The following is a 19,580-nucleotide window of genomic DNA, read 5'->3' as shown; positions in this document are numbered from 1 at the left end:
ATACTGCTATACAGTGCCATTGTCTGACTGGGAATTCAAAGAATATATGGGGGTTACGTGCACCCACAATTTTTAATACTGGTATATAGTGCCATTGTCTGACTGGGAATTCAAAGAATATATGGGGGTTATGTGCACCCACAATTTTTAATACTGGTATATAGTGCCATTGTCTGACTGGGAATTCAAAGAATATATGGGGGTTACGTGCACCCACAATTTTTAATACTGCTATACAGTGCCATTGTCTGACTGGGAATTCAAAGAATATATGGGGGTTACGTGCACCCACAATTTTTAATACTGGTATACAGTGCCATTGTCTGACTGGGAATTCAAAGAATATATGGGGGTTACGTGCACCCACAATTTTTAATACTGCTATACAGTGCCATTGTCTGACTGGGAATTCAAAGAATATATGGGGGTTACGTGCACCCACAATTTTTAATACTGGTATACAGTGCCATTGTCTGACTGGGAATTCAAAGAATATATGGGGGTTATGTGCACCCACAATTTTTAATACTGGTATACAGTGCCATTGTCTGACTGGGAATTCAAAGAATATATGGGGGTTATGTGCACCCACAATTTTTAATACTGGTATATAGTGCCATTGTCTGACTGGGAATTCAAAGAATATATGGGGGTTATGTGCACCCACAATTTTTACTACTGGTATACAGTGCCATTGTCTAACTGGGAATTCAAAGAATATATTGGGGTGACGTGCACCCACAATTTTTGCTACTGCTATACAGTTCCATTGTCTCACTGGGAATTCAAAGAATATATGGGGGTTATGTGCACCCACAATTTTTAATACTGCTATACAGTTCCATTGTCTGACTGGGAATTCAAAGAATATATGGGGGTTATGTGCACCCACAATTTTTAATACTGGTATACAGTGCCATTGTCTGACTGGGAATTCAAAGAATATATGGGGGTTATGTGCACCCACAATTTTTAATACTGGTATACAGTGCCATTGTCTGACTGGGAATTCAAAGAATATATGGGGGTTATGTGCACCCACAATTTTTAATACTGGTATACAGTGCCATTGTCTGACTGGGAATTCAAAGAATATATGGGGGTTACGTGCACCCACAATTTTTAATACTGGTATACAGTGCCATTGTCTGACTGGGAATTCAAAGAATATATGGGGGTTATGTGCACCCACAATTTTTAATACTGGTATACAGTGCCATTGTCTGACTGGGAATTCAAAGAATATATGGGGGTTATGTGCACCCACAATTTTTAATACTGGTATACAGTGCCATTGTCTGACTGGGAATTCAAAGAATATATGGGGGTTATGTGCACCCACAATTTTTACTACTGGTATACAGTGCCATTGTCTAACTGGGAATTCAAAGAATATATTGGGGTGACGTGCACCCACAATTTTTACTACTGGTATACAGTGCCATTGTCTGACTGGGAATTCAAAGAATATATGGGGGTTATGTGCACCCACAATTTTTAATACTGGTATATAGTGCCATTGTCTGACTGGGAATTCAAAGAATATATGGGGGTTACGTGCACCCACAATTTTTAATACTGCTATACAGTGCCATTGTCTGACTGGGAATTCAAAGAATATATGGGGGTTATGTGCACCCACAATTTTTAATACTGGTATACAGTGCCATTGTCTGACTGGGAATTCAAAGAATATATGGGGGTTATGTGCACCCACAATTTTTAATACTGGTATACAGTGCCATTGTCTCACTGGGAATTCCACAAATAATTTGGGGATTCATTCACCCTACATCTCAGGCTCTTGCCATATTCACCCAGGTTGTCAGTGCTGCACCAGCTCGTTCCCAGACAGCTCGGCCCGAAAAACGCGTTACCTATATAGAGGATTTGGACAATGAAGACAACATGTTCTAAATCTAATGTCTGCACCTTCTCCAGAATTAAAATAAAGGCAGCGTTTAACTTTCAAATAGCACTGCACAAAGGAAGAGCTTATCAGCTTGTCTCATGACATGCTACTGAAAAGTTTCATTTGTGTATCTTAATGTAAATATAGTTGTATAAGCTTTTTGGGTTTTAGGCACTGCCAAGTTATTTATTACCACCCACTCCCTTATAATGATGATGACGCCAAAGTCACTGTGGGTGTTCAGAGCTCACAGCTTTGGGTGACATTTGTCTTGCTCTCTGTCGGTACCAGCTGTCTTTTTGGATACCGTAAAGTTATGTTGACTTTATTAACAGCTATAGAAGCTTTAGCCAGGTTGTGACGGTGTGTAACCCTAACAACACTAAGTGGGATACACATTAATAGTCAGTCTATGTACGCTAAACGTATCACTGAAGTAATTTTTTTTCCCTCTCCCCTAATATAAGAAAGGAACAGACATTAGACCTAGACCGGGGTTCGAGGCTTGAAAAAATCCAGTATTATTTGTTCTTCATGATGTGAAATATGTGTTGAAAAGCAACCCAAGATGAAGTCAGCCATGTGTGCCAGTGTGTTACTTGGCATGCCTTTGCTGGCCCCAACTGTAAGGGTCACTCTCCATTTCCTCCATTTTCCACTCCCCTTCACACCATTTGTGGTGAAGCAATGGGATGCACTGAAGTGCACCCTCTAGCCTCGTGTGGGATAGGGACATCAGATGCCACTCCAACCCCCTCGTCTTCCTCCGCCAGCCAACGGTGCGAAGATGAGAGGAGTGTGCTCTGAATGTTTTCTGCCTAGCAGAGGCTAGTTCTCACTTACGAAAATGGCCCCACTTTGACCTGTATATCAGGCACAATGGTGTAGGTTTCAAAGAAACATGGCACCAACAAGTTGGAAAACGTGGGCCATGCGTGGACCGTGTTTGAGTCTGGCAAGCTCCAGATCTGCTACCAGGTTCCAGCCATTATCACAGGCGCAAAAATGCCAGGCCCCAGGTGTAGCAGGGAAAAAAAAATGCCATCTCAGCCAGGATGGCATCCCTGACCTCGGAGGCACTGTGCTGTCTGTCCCCCAAGCTGATCAGTTTCAGCACGGCCTACTGACATCTCCCCATGCCAGTGTTACAGTGTTTTCCGCTAGTAGCTGGGGTGGAGGTTGCAGCTTCGTAGGGTTTCAGTCTACTCCTGCCATGAATTTTGGCCTGGGAGAGGAGATAGGCCACCCCAGTTTGCACCCGGGGAACAGACTCCACCACATTCACCCTGCCTGTCATTAAAGATAAGCACTGCAGCATCCCTGACCACAGGCGCTTGTCCATGTGTCGGTGGTCAAGTGGACCTTGCAGCAAAGCGCAGAGCTCTGGGCCCGACTGATGTTATGGGACACATGCAGGCGCAAGGCAGAGACAGCACACCAAGAGAAGTAGTAACGGCTAGGCCCAGCATAGGGAGGTGCCCCAGCTGCCATCTGCTGACGGAAGGCCTGGGTCTCCAGAAGCATAAACAAACACCAACATCTCCAGGGCCAGCAGTTTATCGATGAGGCTGTTACAGGCTTGGGCATGGGGGTGGGTTGTATTGTACTTCTGCCTGCAATGAAAAGCTTGGGAAATGTGGAGTGGCTGGGAAGAGGCGCATGATGGTGCAGGCCAAAAGGGCGCATGAGGGTGAACTCCCCAATGTGTCAGAGATAGGTGTGTAGGTGTCCTTGCATCATATACTTGCACCATATTTGGCTTTGGAAGTTAATTTTGTGCCAAAAAGTGGTTAAGACAGCGATCCCTCAGCTACTCCCGTTACACTGTCTATTGAAGTTACCATCTGTGGAAGTGGACCACCATTTCTAAGATCCCAAAGGAAGCAGGCAAGAGATGTGCAGTTCAGAAAAAAAGATGAGAAAATAAGTTTAGGCTGTAGAGCACAGAGGGATCGGAGAGGACAGAGCTGGTGTCGGCCAGGTATTCCCACAACATGCGCCTATACTTGTCCCTCCTGGTGACACTAGGCCCCTGAGTGGCAGTAATTTGTCCAGGGGGGCCATTAACGTGTTCCAGACCTAGGAATAAGTCTTCCAACAGGGTAGAGTTTTGCATGCCTTTGCTTCTACCCACTGTTTTTGCTGCTTAGCTTCCCTCCACATCTACTCTGCTTTCACCCCTAAACATCACCCCAGTTTATGCCTTTGCTTCTACCCAGGTTTTTTGTTGATTTAGCTTCCCTCTACATCTACACTGCTTTAGCCCCTAGACATCACCCCTGTCCATGTGGGGTCGGTGGCCTCGTCATCCACCAACTCCTCTTCCAATTGCGCACTGCCCCCTTACTGCAAACCGCACATGACCACAGCTTGCCTTGATGGCAACTGTGTCTCATGATCCCCACTTAGGTCCAGACAAGTCGGTGGCGGGTCCAAAACCCCAAAATTGGAAGGAAATGGCAGATGCTGCAGTATTTCTAACACCTGTTCCTGGTGCTCGGGCCTGGTCTGTGTTGTACCCTGCACCCTGCTTAACGCATCTGCCATATCCGAAGTTGTGCTGAGCGCATGCTAATGTTTCGTGTCCAGTGCAATGGATGGGATGGGATTTCACATAAGTCTGCCACCCATGGCCACTCATGGTTGAGCAACTGAGGGAGTTGACTTTGACGAACCCGAGGGTTTTGGAGTTGGAACTACATCAAAGGTCTGTGCTGCTCACACACTCTGCTCAACACATGATATGTTTAGTGCCAGCAGTGTGGAGACGTCGCACAACAGCCGTTGTTCCAGCAGGTACAGGCGTTGTAGGAGTGCATAGAGGCTAGCAGCGGCAACTATACACTTTAAAAACTATCCGCACAAGCGCCACACTTTCACCAGTAGCTCAGGAACATTGGGGTACCTTTTTCAAAAGATTAGCAGCAATGAGTTAAAAACGTGGCCCAGGCATGGAATATGTTGCAGGCTGCCAAGCTACAGAGCCAATCCCAGGTTACGGCCATTATCACACATGACAACATGCCTGGGCCCAGGTGCAGTGGCAAAAACCACATTGCCGTCTCATCGAGGATGGCATGACTCACTTTGTAGGCAGTGTGCTGTCTGGCCCCCAAGCTGATGAGCTTCAGCACGGCCCGCTGACGTCTCCCCACACCAGTGTTGCAGCGTTTCCAGCTCGTAGCTGGGGTCAATTTAACAGCGGAGGAGGGTGGTGTTTCAGCCCTCCTCCCAGGAATGTTGTGTGGGGAGACAAGTCAGGCCACCACATTTTGCGACCCGGTCCACGCCTCAACTACATTCAACCACTGTGCCCAAATTGAAAGGTAGCGTCCCTGTCCGCATGCACTTGTCCATTCGTAACTGGTCACATGGAACTTTAGGGCTAAGCGCTGAATTTAGGGACCGCCTCATGTTTGGGGGAAAGTGCTGGTGTGGACGGCACAGTGCGGTGGCGCAGTAGACACTCTGCCCAAAAAGGGCAGAGTGTCCCCCAGCTGGGATTCCAACATCTCCTGGGCCAGATTTCTTGAGATGAGGCCGTTGAAGCCTTGGGCATGTGGGTGGGTTGCGCTGTACTTTAGCATGAAATGAAAGGCTTGGGAGATGGGGAGTTGCTGGGAAGAGGCGCATGATGGCGCGGGCAAAAGGAGAAATGGCAGGAAAAGGTGAGGATAAGGGTGAACTCCCCAAAGTGTCAGAGGCAGATGTGGAGGTGTCCTGGCTCCTGGTCTGGACTGCAGCGCCAGCCCTGTCAACAGTGGAAGAGGCAGTGGCCGCCAGGCCAAACGACGATTATCCTGCGCTTGCTCTCACCCACTGAGCCCAGGGCTTGCCTTCCAAATGATGGCACCCGCAAGAGGTGGTGAGATTCCTCTCCGCAGATCTCCAAACCATCTTGGACTTGCAAATTGCACTAAATTTGTCATGTAACTGACATGTATATGATGAGTCTATCCATTGTCTGTTCATTTTGGTGAAAGTCAGCCTGTCAGCTGACAGACAGCTGTGCTTGTCAGTGATGATGTCACCGGCTGCTTGTACCCCCAGTTTTTGCTGCTTAGCTTGCCTCCACATCCACACTGCTTTTGCCCCTACACATCACCCCTATCCATGCCTGTGCCTCTAGCCATAAGTCTGCCACCCATGGAAACTCATGGTGCAGAAAGTGAGGGAGCTGACTCTGAGGAACCCTTGGGTTTTGTAGCTGGTACTCCATCAAAGGTCTCTGCTGCTCACACACCCTGCTGAACATACGGTATCTAGGGTTAGAGCGTGTGGTGACCTCGCACAACAGTAGGTGCTTCAGGCAGATGTAGGCCTTGCTGGAGTGTATTGCGGCTAGCTCCAGGTACTGTAGACTTGGGAAAGTGGGTGTCCAAGTGCCGCACTTTCACCCTTAGCTCAGCTAATTTGGGGTATGTTTTTAAAGATCATTGCACCACTACATTGAACATGTGGGCCAGGCATGGAACGTGTTGGAGGCTGGCAAGCTCCAGAGCCCTCCAACAAGCTAAAAAACCTGGCCCCAGGGGCAGCGGGGATAAACAAATTGCCATCTCATCCAGGATGGCATCCCTGACCTCAGAGGCAGTGTGCTGTCCGTCTCCCAAGCTGATGAGCTTCAGCCCAGCCTGCTGACGTCTCCCCACACCAGTGTTGCAGCGTTTTCAGCTCGTAGCTGGGGTAAATCTAACAGCGGAGGAGGAGGAGGGTGGTGTTTCAGCCCTCCTCCCAGGAATGTTTTGTGGGGAAACAAGTCAGGAAAATTCTTGAAACGGGAGAGTTTTGCATCTTTGCCCTTGCTGCCTATGGACATCCCTTTGCCTCTAGCCACCATTTTCCCTGCTTTGCTTGCCTCCAAATCCACACTGCTTTTGCCCCTAGACATCACCCCAGTCCATGCCTTAGCTTGTACCCCCAGTTTTTCCTGCTTAGCTTGCCTCCACATCCACACTGCTTTTGCCCCTAGACATCACCCCAGTCCATGCCTTAGCTTGTATCCCCAGTTTTTCCTGCTTAGCTTGCCTCCACATCCACACTGCTTTTGCCCCTAGACATCACCCCAGTCCATGCCTTAGCTTGTACCCCCAGTTTTTCCTGCTTAGCTTGCCTCCACATCCACACTGCTTTTGCCCCTAGACATCATCCCTATCCATGCCTCTTCCCCTAGCCATAACTCTGCCACCCCTGGAAACTCATGGTGCAGAAACTTTGGTTGCTGACTTTGAGGAACCCTTGGGTTTTGTAGATGGAACTCCATCAAAGGTCTGTGCAGCTCACACACCCTGCTCAAGATATGGTATTGTAGGGTTTCAGCGTGTGTGAATGACGGACAACAGCCTGTGTTTGGACAGATGTAGGCCTTGCTAGAGTGTTTTTAGGCTAGCAGCGACTCCTGTGCACTTGCAAAAGTGGGCGCACAAGCGCCGCATTTTCAACAGTAGCTTCGGTACATTTGGGTATGTTTTTAAAAAACTTTGCACCACTAGGTTAGACGTGGGCCAAACATGGAACGTGTTGGAGGCTGGCAAGCTCCAGAGCCGCTACCAGGTTCCAGCCATTATCACAGGCGTAAAAATGCCAGGCCCCAGGTGTAGCAGGGAAAAAAAAATGCCATCTCAGCCAGGATGGCATCCCTGACCTCGGAGGCACTGTGCTGTCTGTCCCCCAAGCTGATGAGCTTCAGCACCGCCTGCTGACGTCTCCCCACACCAGTGTTTTAGCGTTTGCCGCTAGTAGCTGTGGTGGAGGTTGCAGCGTCGTAGGGTTTCAGTCTACTCCTGCCATGAATTTTGGCCTGGGAGAGGAGATAGGCCACCCCAGTTTGCACCCGGGGAACAGACTCCACCACATTCACCCTGCCTGTCATTAAAGATAAGCACTGCAGCATCCCTGACCACAGGCGCTTGTCCAAGTGTCGGTGGTCAAGTGGACCTTGCAGCAAAGCGCGGAACTAAGGGCCCACCTGATGTTGAGTGACACGTGCTGGTGCAAGGCGGGGACGCCACACCGGGAGAAGTTGAGACGGCTAGGGACGGCATAGTGAGGTGCCACAGTTGCCATCAGGTCCGGGAAGGCGGGAGTTTCAACAAGCCGGAACGCCAACCTCTCCTGGGCCAGCAGTTTAGCGATGTTGGCGTTCTAGGCTTGCGTGGGTGGGTGGTTAGCGGTGTATTTCTGCCGGCGCTCCAATGTCTGAGAGATGGTGGGTTGTTGTAAAGAAGCGCCTGATGGTGCCTTTGATGGTGCAGGAGAAGGAGATAAGACAGAAACAGGGGAGGATGAGGGAGAAGTCAACAAAGTGGCGGAGGCAGATGAAGTGATGTCCTGGCTCGTCCTCTGGAGTGCATCGCCAGCACTGTGAGCAGAGGCAGTGGCATGAACGGCGGGCGACGTTTGTCCTGCCGTTGCTGCCTGCCACTGATTCCATTGCTTGGATTCCAAATGACGGTGCATTGAAGTGGTGGACAGGTTGCTCTTCTCAGGGCCCCTACTCGATTTCGAGAGGCAAATTGTGTAGACGACACTATATCTGTCCTCGGCGCATTCCTTGAAAAAACTCTACACCTTCAAGAAACGTGCCCTCGATGGGGGAGTTTTTCTGGGCTGGGTACAAAAGGGAACATCTTCGGACATTCCGGGTCTGGCCTGGCTTCGGCAAAGCAGCTGACCTCTGCCTCTGGACATGTCTCTGCCTCTAGCTACCCTTTTTGGTGCTGCACCTGCCTCAACATCCACACTACTTTCCCAGCTTGACATCTGCCTTGTCCAGGTGGGGTCGGTGTCCTCGTCGTCCACCACCTCCTCTTCCAACTCCTGTCTCGCCTCCTCCTCCTGCACAATGCGCATGTCAACTGGCTGCCCTGACAGCAACTGCGTCTCATCGTCGTCGATGAGGGTGGGTTGCTGGTCATCCGCCACCAAATCGACCGGAGATGGAATGGAGGAGACTCTAGTGTTTGAGCATCTGGACACAGATACTCGTCTGTTAGGTCCGTGGAATCGCGAAATGGAGGGGCAGGTTGCGGTACAGTCAAAGGAAGGGAGAACAGCTCTGGGGAGCAGGGACAGTTGGGGTTATTGTTCTGAGAAGATTGGGAATTTTGGGTGGAAGGAGGACAAGACTGTTGGGTAAGAGGAGGTAGAGGCTGACTGGCTGGTGGACAATGTGCTTTAAGCGTTATCCGACAGCCATTGCAAGACCTGTTCCTGGTTCTCGGGCCTACTAATCTTTGTACCATTCAGCCTAGTTAATGTGGAACTTTTGTGCAAAGCGCAGAACTTAGGGCCCGCCTGATGTTAAGGGACACACGCTGGTACAAGGCTCAACTCACCCTAAGTGCCAAAAACACTGCTGGTGCAAGGCTCTACTCATGCCAAGGGCCTCAATCTCTGCTGGTAGCTCAGCTTAAGGTCATGTAACTTTGTTTGGAAGGGCTCATGTTAAGGGCTAGAAAAGTGAATTTTGGAAGGTCTTACCACATCACACACACACACACACACACACACACACACACACTCAAAATGACAGTTAAGGGTGAGGGCTTTTGGAATTCCCATTGCCTATTCCATTTGTGGTTGTCATGGGGAACGTGATTTAAAGGGGTGGTTGTTACTGTTTGTTGAGCTTAAATTGGGGTTTGTGTCCATCCATTTGGGGAGTAAAGAAGGTTTCCAGGTATTTTCCCACTTTGATAGAGGTTTTTTTGAATGTGGAAAGTGTGTAGTTGTTAGGCAGTGATGTTGGGGTAATAGAGGGTCTTTGGTGTGTTAGATGCCCCCAGGCATGCTTCCCCTGCTGTCCCAGTGTCATTCCAGAGGTGTTGGCATCATTTCCTGGGGTGTCATAGTGGACTTGGTGACCCTCCAGACACGGATTTGGGTTTCCCCCTTAACGAGTATCTGTTCCCCATAGACTATAATGGGGTTCGAAACCCGTTCGAACACACGAACATTGAGCGGCTGTTCGAATCGAATTTCGAACCTCGAACATTTTAGTGTTCGCTCATCTCTAATAATGAGATGATGGACAATCTATTGGCAGTGCTAGACTCTTTGAGCGGTGTCAAATCACCGGGCTGGAGGCTAAACATGTTTATACCATTTCAATTTGCTTAAAGGTGTTGTCCAGGCTAAAATAAATATTTTGATTAAACCGGGAAAGCGAAAAAAAATAAAATAAAAAATATTCTCACCTGCCTGGCGGTGCCGTCCGATCCTGCAGATTTGTTGTTGTCTTCTGGTGGAAGTCCCTGCTGCAGGTGACCACTGTGGTCAATCAGCGGCCTCAGCAGAAGTGACCAGGATGTAAAAGCCAGCGAAGACTTCCACAAAAGACGACAAGCCAAGCAGCAGGACCGGACTGTACTGAGGGGACACCGAAGTGCCAGGGACAGGTATGTTTTTTTTTATTATTATTTTTTTTTTTATCACCTCCCCTGGCCTAAGTAAAAAAAAAAAAAAAAAAATCTTAACCTGGATAAGTTTTTTAGGGTTACATGCACATGACTGTAGTGGTTTTACTGTCAACAAATAGTGATCTACAATCTGCAATAAACATGTTAGTATGTCATCCACAGTCACGGATCTGCAAAAAGACTTGTGTAGATCCACCCTATGTCTGTGCCAAAAATATGGACAGAAATATGACTTGCTTTATAATTTGCAGACTCAGGGGGCATTCACACGGAGTAATGCTGGGCGTGTATCACAGCCGTACACGCCGGCGTTACAGCAGACTGCCGAACACTTCCCATTCACTTCAATGGGAGCGCTCGTAACAGCGGCGTTGACGAGCGCTCCCATTGAAGTGAATGGGAAGTGTTCGGCAATCTGCCGTAACGCCGGCGTGTACGGCTGTGATACACGCCGTCGTTACTCCGTGTGAATGCCCCCTTATTTTACAGCCCAGACAAACTATGGGGCCATAGAAATGAAGGGATCCTCACTATTATCAACAGTTGCGAATAAAAACTACAGTTGTGTGCTTGAGGCCTAAGAATAAATAAGTCTGATAAAAATTTTTCTTCAATCCCTTCCACTGCTTCCATTTTTTGTTTTTGCATTTTTGTTTTTTACTCCCAGCCTTCCAAATGTCCTAACTTTTTTATTTTCCCATACACATGCTATGAAGGCTTATTTATTGTGGGACAAATTGTACTACACAATGGCACCTTTTTATATTCCATATAAATGTACTGCAAAGCTAAACAAATTCTGAAAAAAAAAAAAATGCAGCTTGTGCCATTTTCTTACAGGTTTTGTTTTTATGGTGTTCACGTTCCCTGTTTTCTGCGAGTCAATACAATCAAAGCATTACAAAATTTATATAGATTTATCTTGATTTACTACATTTGAAAAAATATACAAAATTCAGAAAAAATATTCATTGCCATATTTCCATGTACCAGTGTGGATCAGGGGATAAGTGAGAAAAGAAATGTAAATCTTAAGCATTGGTATTAGGCAGTAGTGTTTAAGGCTTGGTATGAATGACAATAAGATATTCTCTTTATCATCATCATTATGAATTAATACAGAAATAACAAAGAACTTTGATAATTAAGAAGAATTTGGTCGTGCCTTCCTGGCATTCAGCAAGCTATGGTTATTGACAAGGTCCTTGGAGGTAAAAGAGAGAATTTTTGTATTTAATACCTATGCTTTCTTCCAATTTAGAGGTTTCCTTGAATCTTCATCTGGCAATCTCATACTCATTATACAAACTGACTTTGAAGAAGGGTCTCAAGGAGCAAATCTTGTCGCATCAGCCAAGTAAGTGGATAGAATATGTGTCTTCTATTATAATGATTTGTCCCTTGAGAATTCTAAAATCAACTCAACAACATTACTACAAAACACAAAGGACCGAGCGAAGCCAACACTAAGGGAAAATCATGGTTGATTGTCGACAACCTAGATGACAATGGCTTTCAGTGTGGTCTTTTCTGATATGTCCATCTGGATGATGTCTATATGATCTGGCAAACACTTCCCCACACTCTCTCCAACAAATAGCGCCCCCCCCCCCTTTAATCTATTTCTCTTTTGGCACCCCAGATATTTGACAAAAAAAAAATTGTCCATCATGAAATTCTCTTGATAATTTAGCTCATTGTGGACATCCCAACCCAGTGTGGTAATACTCAATGGAGAATTATAGTGGTTAATGGAGGCTCCTGTACAGTAGTATAATAAGTAACCATGGGGCCCATAACAAAACTACTCTACCATGTCCACCATAAGCAACAAGTTTAAAAAGTGTACCATTATTTTGGTCTCTTTTACGCATAGGAATAATGCACATATTGATGTCACATTATAGACACAGTGATGTCACAGAATGAAATCATAGTCCAGGAATAATGCACACAAAAATATCACTGTGTACACTATGACATCGCAGCATATGAAGAAATCAATTATAACGATGTCACTTGCAGGCATTAAGTAATGGAGGCTTAGGGCGAGTTCACACGGAGTTAACGGGCGCGCATTCTGGCACATATACACGTGTGAGCGCTTAAAACAGATATCATTCATTTCAATGTATCGTTACGGGCGTAAAATTATGCGCGCGTTATACGCCCGTAACGATACATTGAAATGAATGGGATCTGTTTTGAGCGCTCACATTCTGACACGTGTATACATGCCAGAACGCGTGCCCGTTAACTCCGTGTGAACTCGCCCTAAGCCTTCATTACTTAATGCCTGCAAGTGACATCGTTATAATTGATTTCTTCATATGCTGCGATGTCATAGTGTACACAGTGATATTTTTGTGTGCATTATTCCTGGACTATGATTTCATTCTGTGACATCACTGTGTCTATAATGTGACATCAATATGTGCATTATTCCTATGCGTAAAAGAGACCAAAATAATGGTACACTTTTTAAACTTGTTGCTTATGGTGGACATGGTAGAGTAGTTTTGTTATGGGCCCCATGGTTACTTATTACACTACTGTACAGGAGCCTCCATTAACCACTATAATTCTCCATTGAGGATTACCACACTGGGATGGGATGTCCACAATGAGCTAAATTATCAAGAGAATTTCATGATGGACCTTTTTTTTTTGTGTGAAATATCTGGGGTGCCAAAAGAGAAATAGATTAAAAGGGAGGGGGCCTATTTGTTGGAGAGAGTGCGGGGAAGTGTTTGCCAGATCATATAGACATCATCCAGATGGACATATCAGAAAAGACCACACTGAAAGCCATAGTCATCTAGGTTGTTCACAATCATACCCGTTAACTCCGTGTGAACTCGTCCTTATTCTGTTTTTCCTATTGCTTCCTTCATCCATAGTTATAACATATTGCAGTCTAGGTCTCAGTGTGAATGAGCCCCCTTAATTGTTGAGCTCCATAGTAGCCACTATATCGGTTACCCCGGTAGTTTTGTCAATGGTCCTGCATGCTACAGAAGTCGCCTACTTTTTTTTGCAGTCCAGTTTACACAGAATTACTGCAGTTGTGTTTGTATTGCTGTTACATTTAGCTGATGAGAATGTATAAAATATACATAAATCTCAAATAGATTTTTATTTCACAATTTTTACAGACTGCAAAAATGCTGATCTCTCTATATATTACTGTTTGCAAGGCTTTCATGACATTTAGGCAAAACATTGGAATTTTTTTCTTACCCAATGATAAACTTTAGCCTTAGAAAAATAATGAGGAGAATTTAAGTAAATCCTGTAATCTGATATTCTTTCTTATTTCTAGGTACTCTGCTGTGAATGAAATAAATAAGTTACATCTCAATGAAAAATTTGTCTTTGTCTACTTCATAACTAAGCTCCCAAGAATCAGAGGTGGAACATCATATGTGGGTTTCCGTGGAGGTAAGACATATTTAAAGTGTACATCCAATAATAAATGAATATTACAGATGAATTTAAGAAACCATGTAATGTATTTTATGTAAGAAATGTGTTTCCTTCTCCATATATCAAGCTGAGTTATTTTTACGTGTTAGCCTATGGAGAGGGGAGGGGGGGGGGAGAGACGTGATGTGGAGTCAGAAAAAAGTCTAGAAAAGATTCTAGATAAAATAGTTAATTATATTATACAATTATCAAAGAGCCCATTGACTTGAATGGGACTGTGCGCAATCAGGCCATGTGACGAATGAATGTGACTTTACATGGTCAGTGGATTGGATGCAGCACTCAGAGCGCTGCCTCTGATACTTCGGAGTCCTGGGTCTCAGAGCTCCTGGTATCTTCAATTACACACACCTTTAAGGCTGGTCTTACATGACCGTAGTGGTTTTTATGGTGCGCAATTTGCAGACCCACAACACAAATTTCACTCTGAAAACTCATTCCGCAGACGTCCGTGCCCAACCGCAAAGTGCATCCGCAATGTTCTGTGTGTATCAGTATTATGCGTATCCGCAAAAAACAAAACACACGTTGACATCCGCAATTGCGGATATACACTGATGTATGTTCAGTGTATATCCGCATAACTGCACGCGCCCATAGACTTGTATGGGACAGTCCGTCCCGTAAAAACACGGCCATTATGGACATGTGGTATGCTGTCCGGACCACGGTTACGGCACGCCACACCACGGATAAAATCTACGGTGGTGTAAGAGGCCGCATAGAAAACAGTGGGTCCGCAAATAGTCCGCAATTTAAAACCCGCAATTGCGGACCATTTGCGGTCTTAAACTACGGTCGTGTAAGACCAGCCTAAGACCCAAACAGATAGCTGGTGGTCATAAAATACTTAACGGAGTTGTCCCAACTCAATGATCCTATCTATACTGGTAGCTTATGTAAATTGAAGCCTTTTCCTAAATATATTACTTTAGAAATTCTGCTTTGTTTGCCTGGTATGTGAATTTATTCCCCCAATTGTTTATCCTGCGCTACCATAACCAAGGCCCTATAAGACAAGTGACTGTCACTCACTCACTCACTGCTATTGCCCACAGGGCAATCCATTCAGATAATTGAGTTATCTGATAAATCCAAGTTAGTTATCTCTCCATGTAAACACACAGATAATACTTTGTTCTGTACAAGAATCTACATCTTATTTGACCTGCAGAAGCTTCTGTGTCCGGTTAGTAAGAGGGAGGAGGGGGAGAGAAATACAAGAAGTGATAAGCAGACATTGCACGCAGCCTGGCTGAAAGGCTGACATGGGAGAACCCCTTTAATATTACAGATAGTATGATAGTATGATTTTATAAACAGGATGTGTGTTATACTGTGCATTATTGACTTGCAGATACTCCTTTACCCATCTTATGCAGGACACGTAACCTTTAAAGGTGTTATTGTCTTTGTTAGGATTGTGGCAGTCTGTACACATTGATGATCTGCGGAAATCTAAGGATATGGTCACAGATGTTACAGGACTTCTGAAATTCACTATTAGTCAGCTGTTCAGTGCAGGTAAGTGTGACCGATGTCATCTAATAGAGCATCAAAAATAATCACTGAACTCGTGTCCCACGGGACAAATAATCTACAGTCACTCTCCCAGACAAATGTGCTACCTGTTGTCAGGGTCTGGGGTTGCTAGGTGAGGTGGCATAGACACACAAGTCCAGTTTGTTTAGTCCAAAACAAAAGTAGAGTTTTATTTTCACTCACAAAAGATAGTGCAGCAACAAAAAGAAACAATACAAAAAATAAATACCTGCCCGGCTAGGCTCTAACTAAACATAGAATAGGTTACCTCACCTAGAATAACAGAAATCCAAAAAGCCAGTAGAATCATTCAGGACACAACTCCAAAAATATGACCTCTCAGCTCTCCAGCCAAACTCTGCCAAAGGTCTGCTGGTGGAGCTGACTTCTTAAGCCTCCTTGACGAGGAGACTCTCAGCAGCTGAGTCGCTGCTGGAACATCCCCAAAGTGTGGACTGGAGGGGGGTGGAATGACTGGTCCGACTACCAACCTACCTGTCATTCCTAAAAATCCAACCAGAACTTTGAAATAACCTTCAGCAGACAATAGTTATCTGTTGAGAAACATTCTTTCTGGAGTTTTCTCATCTCACCCACCTTAGTAGTGAGATGTAGACCCCCCTCCATTACCTGACCAGCCATCGGCTTACACTATATTTTGACTCACTTTTTTTCCAGCCTCTTATTGGTATATTTCAACAGAAACTATATTGCAGAGTATGAGCACAGTGTGTTTTTTTTTTGCCTGTGATAATTTGGCAAAGCAGAACTTTATACTGAAGATAACACACACGTTACTGTAGCTCTGTCTATATGAAGTTGCACCTGGTCATTCAGGTCATATAACTTTTAGCTTAGGCTCTGTTCACATATTGTAGTTGCATTGTGACTTCTGTTTACAATGAAAACTAACATGCAGTGTTACTTCTATTGTGTGTTTGAACAACGGCAGCCCCAAAAAACGAATTGACTTACAATTTGGCTAGATGTCCAAATCCTGATGGCTGTTTTGACATAGAATAGCATTGGACTTCATGTTCCAAATAAGCTGCTGTAACGGCATAACCCACACTGTGGGACATCCACGATGCCATAAAGGCTGTGAGTACATGGCTATACATGAACCCAACAGTGTAAAAATGACATTTGTGAATTTAGAGTTCTCAAAAGAGGCATTCCTATCTGAGACATTTAAAGTCTATCTATAGTATATGCCATAAAAGTCCTATAGAAGCAATTCTTACCTCTGGCACCCAAATCCACCTTGAGAACAGACGGGCCAGAGGTTTAACCCTCATTCCTGAGACCTTTATGGCATAACCTTAGGGGTTTGCCCAATATTTATTGTTATCCCCTATTCACAGGATAGTAGAATTACAGGTCAATCAGTGAGGGAGCTGACTAGTACTGTCGGAGATAGCCAGGCACTGTATTGTATGGGGGAATGAGATCCACATTTTCCTAACTGGGAAACCCACTGATTAGTATGTTGTCTCCTATCCTATGGATAGAAGATAATGTTAAAGCCCAGGCTTACCTCTTGAAAGAAAACAGGTGTAAATGTTCCACATTTTTTTGTTATCTTTTTAGAACTAATTAATCTGTTCTTTTTAGCAAATGAAACAAAAGAGTCTGCGGAAAACAACGAAAATAAAAATCAAACAGCAATGGAAGTTGAAGTAGATCCGATCGAGGAATTCACCAAAACGGTAATAGATCAAGAAGTCAATAAAAAAAAATGGAGATTGTAGCTGAAATTGATAGACACATGAAACAGACAAATATGTCACCTGCCACTATTGAGAGTGTATGAAAAATTTTATCTCTATTTTTGTTGTAAAGTCATGAGTCCCTAGTTTAAGCATATCTAACCTCAAACTCTGCATAAATCAATAGTACAGTGTGTGCAACAGTAACACTATATCTGGCCAATATCTGAGAAAGGCAGCAGTAACAGGAGCTGAAACATTGTACATGTGAAATTCATGTCCACGTTTTTTTGCACCATATGTTGAGAAGTACTGCATTTTTCTATACTTGGCTAATATCTGATTTACAATTTTGGCCAAAAGTATTGGCATCCCTGCAATTCTGTCAGATAATACTCATTTTCTTCCAGAAAATGATTGCAATCACAAATTCTTTGTTAATATTATCTTCATTTAATTTGTCTTCAATGGAAAACCACAAAAAGAATTGTCAAAAAGCCAAATTGGATATAATTCTACAGCAAACATAAAAAAAGGGGGTGGACAAAAGTATTGACACTGTTTGAAAAATCATGTGATGATGTGATCTAATTTGTGTAATTAACAGCACCTGTTACTTACCTGAGGAACCTAACAGGTGGTGGCAATAACAATCACACTTGCAGCCAGTTGAAATGGATAAAAGTTGGCTCAACCTCTGTTCTGTGTCCTTGTGTGTACCACATTGAGCATGGAGAAAAGAAAGAAGACCAAAGAACTGTCTGAGGACTTGAGAAGCAAAATTGTGAGGAAGCATGACCAATCTTAAGGCTAAAGACATGAATGTTCCTGTGTCTACCGTGCGCAGTGTCATCAAGAAGTTTAAAGCCCATGGAACTGTGGCTAACCTCCCTAGATGTGGTCGGAAAAGAAAAATTGACGAAAGACTTCAACGCAAGATTGTGCGGATGGTGGATAAAGAACCTCGACTAACATCCAAACAAGTTCAAGCTGCCCTGCAGTCCGAGGGTACAACAGTGTCAGCCCGTACTATCCGTCGGCGTCTGAATGAAAAGGGACTGTATGGTAGGATACCCAGGAAGACCCCACTTCTTACCCAGAGACATAAAAAAGCCAGACTGGAGTTTGCCAAAACTTACCTGAGAAAGCCAAAAACGTTTTGGAAGAATGTTCTCTGGTCAGATGAGACAAAAGTAGAGCTTTTTGGGAAAAGGCATCAACATAGAGCTTACAGAAAAAAAAAAAAAAAAAAAAGAGGCCTTCAAAGAAAAAAACAGGGTCCCTACAGTCAAACATGGCGGAGGTTCCCTGATGTTTTGGGGTTGCTTTGCTGCCTCTGGTATTGGACTGCTTGACCGTGTGCATGGCATTATGAAGTCTTAAGACTACCAGCAAATTTGCAGCATAATGGAGTCTTCTAAAGTGGCCAGCAATGAGTCCAGACCTGAATCCCATAGAACACCTGTGGAGAGCTCTCTTGATGGCAGTTTGGAGAAGGCCTCCTTCACATCTCAGGGACCTGGAGCAGTTTGCCAAAGAAGAATGGTCTAAAATTCCAGCAGAGCCTTGTAAGAAACTCATTGATGGTTACCGGAAGCGGTTGTGCGCAGTTATTTTGTCTAAAGGTTGTGCTACCAAGTATTAGGCTGAGGGTGCCAATACTTTTGTCCGGCCCATTTTTGGAGTTTTGTGTAAAATGATCAATGATTTGACTTTTTTTTCATTCTCTTTTGTATTTTTTCATTGCAAGCAAAATAATTGAAGATATTAATACCAAAGAGTTTGTGCTTGCAATCATTTTCTGGAAGACAATGAGTATTATCTGACAGAATTGCAGGGGGGCCAATACTTTTGGCCAACACTGTATACTTTTCAATTCGTATCAGTTTCCCCTCTGTGTGCTTTATCCATAGTTTGATTTCCTAGACTAGGTGACAAATACTGCTCACAGTAAGTAGGAGATGATATGTCCTATATCTTTCTCTCTCTGTCTTAGGATGCATTTATATCACATTTTGGTAATCAGTTTAACGGATTGGTTTTCTGGATAGAAAAAAAAAATGCTAAAAATGGATGACTATCTGTTTACATAGAGTCAAATGTTAAATAAATATGGCTCAGTTTCTGTAGAACATGCTACACTTTTATGTCCCATGAAAACAGAAGCTGACTGTGTAACCAGATGATCATCCGTTTTCATCTGTTTTTTTAGCATTCGTTTTTTTGCAAACCCTAAAATTGATTAATTTAAAAGGATGATCAAAATGTGATCTTAAAAGAGCTCCAGGCCATGCAGGACATATAAAATAGTACTAATGTGAGATGTACTTTGGTTGCAATAGAAAGGTCCTATTTAGCTTCAGACTAAAGCCTGGTTCAGATCTGTGTATGTATTCCTTCCGGAAGGAGTCCGCATGGAAACCCCCCGAATGGAATACAAGCGCAATTGCAAGCGCTGTGCTGTAAAAGCACACAGACCCCATAGACTATAATGGGGTCCGTGTGCTTGCC

The 19,580-nt window shown here is 44.5% G+C and overlaps 1 protein-coding gene across 1 annotated transcript in view; it reads left to right on the top strand.

Moving 5' to 3' along the window:
* Positions 1 to 19,580, top strand: part of LOC142203891 (E3 ubiquitin-protein ligase RNF213-like) — a 335,709-nt gene that overhangs the window by 239,681 nt on the left and 76,448 nt on the right. The window contains exons 27-30 of the mRNA XM_075274990.1: positions 11,594 to 11,689; positions 13,655 to 13,773; positions 15,238 to 15,342; positions 16,975 to 17,069. Of these exons, the coding sequence (XP_075131091.1) occupies positions 11,594 to 11,689; positions 13,655 to 13,773; positions 15,238 to 15,342; positions 16,975 to 17,069 (415 nt within the window). The remainder of the gene's footprint in view (positions 1 to 11,593; positions 11,690 to 13,654; positions 13,774 to 15,237; positions 15,343 to 16,974; positions 17,070 to 19,580) is intronic.

This window comes from Leptodactylus fuscus, chromosome 5 (genome assembly GCF_031893055.1).
Source record: "Leptodactylus fuscus isolate aLepFus1 chromosome 5, aLepFus1.hap2, whole genome shotgun sequence".
NCBI lineage: Eukaryota > Metazoa > Chordata > Amphibia > Anura > Leptodactylidae > Leptodactylus > Leptodactylus fuscus.
This window is presented reverse-complemented; position numbering and strand designations above follow the sequence as displayed.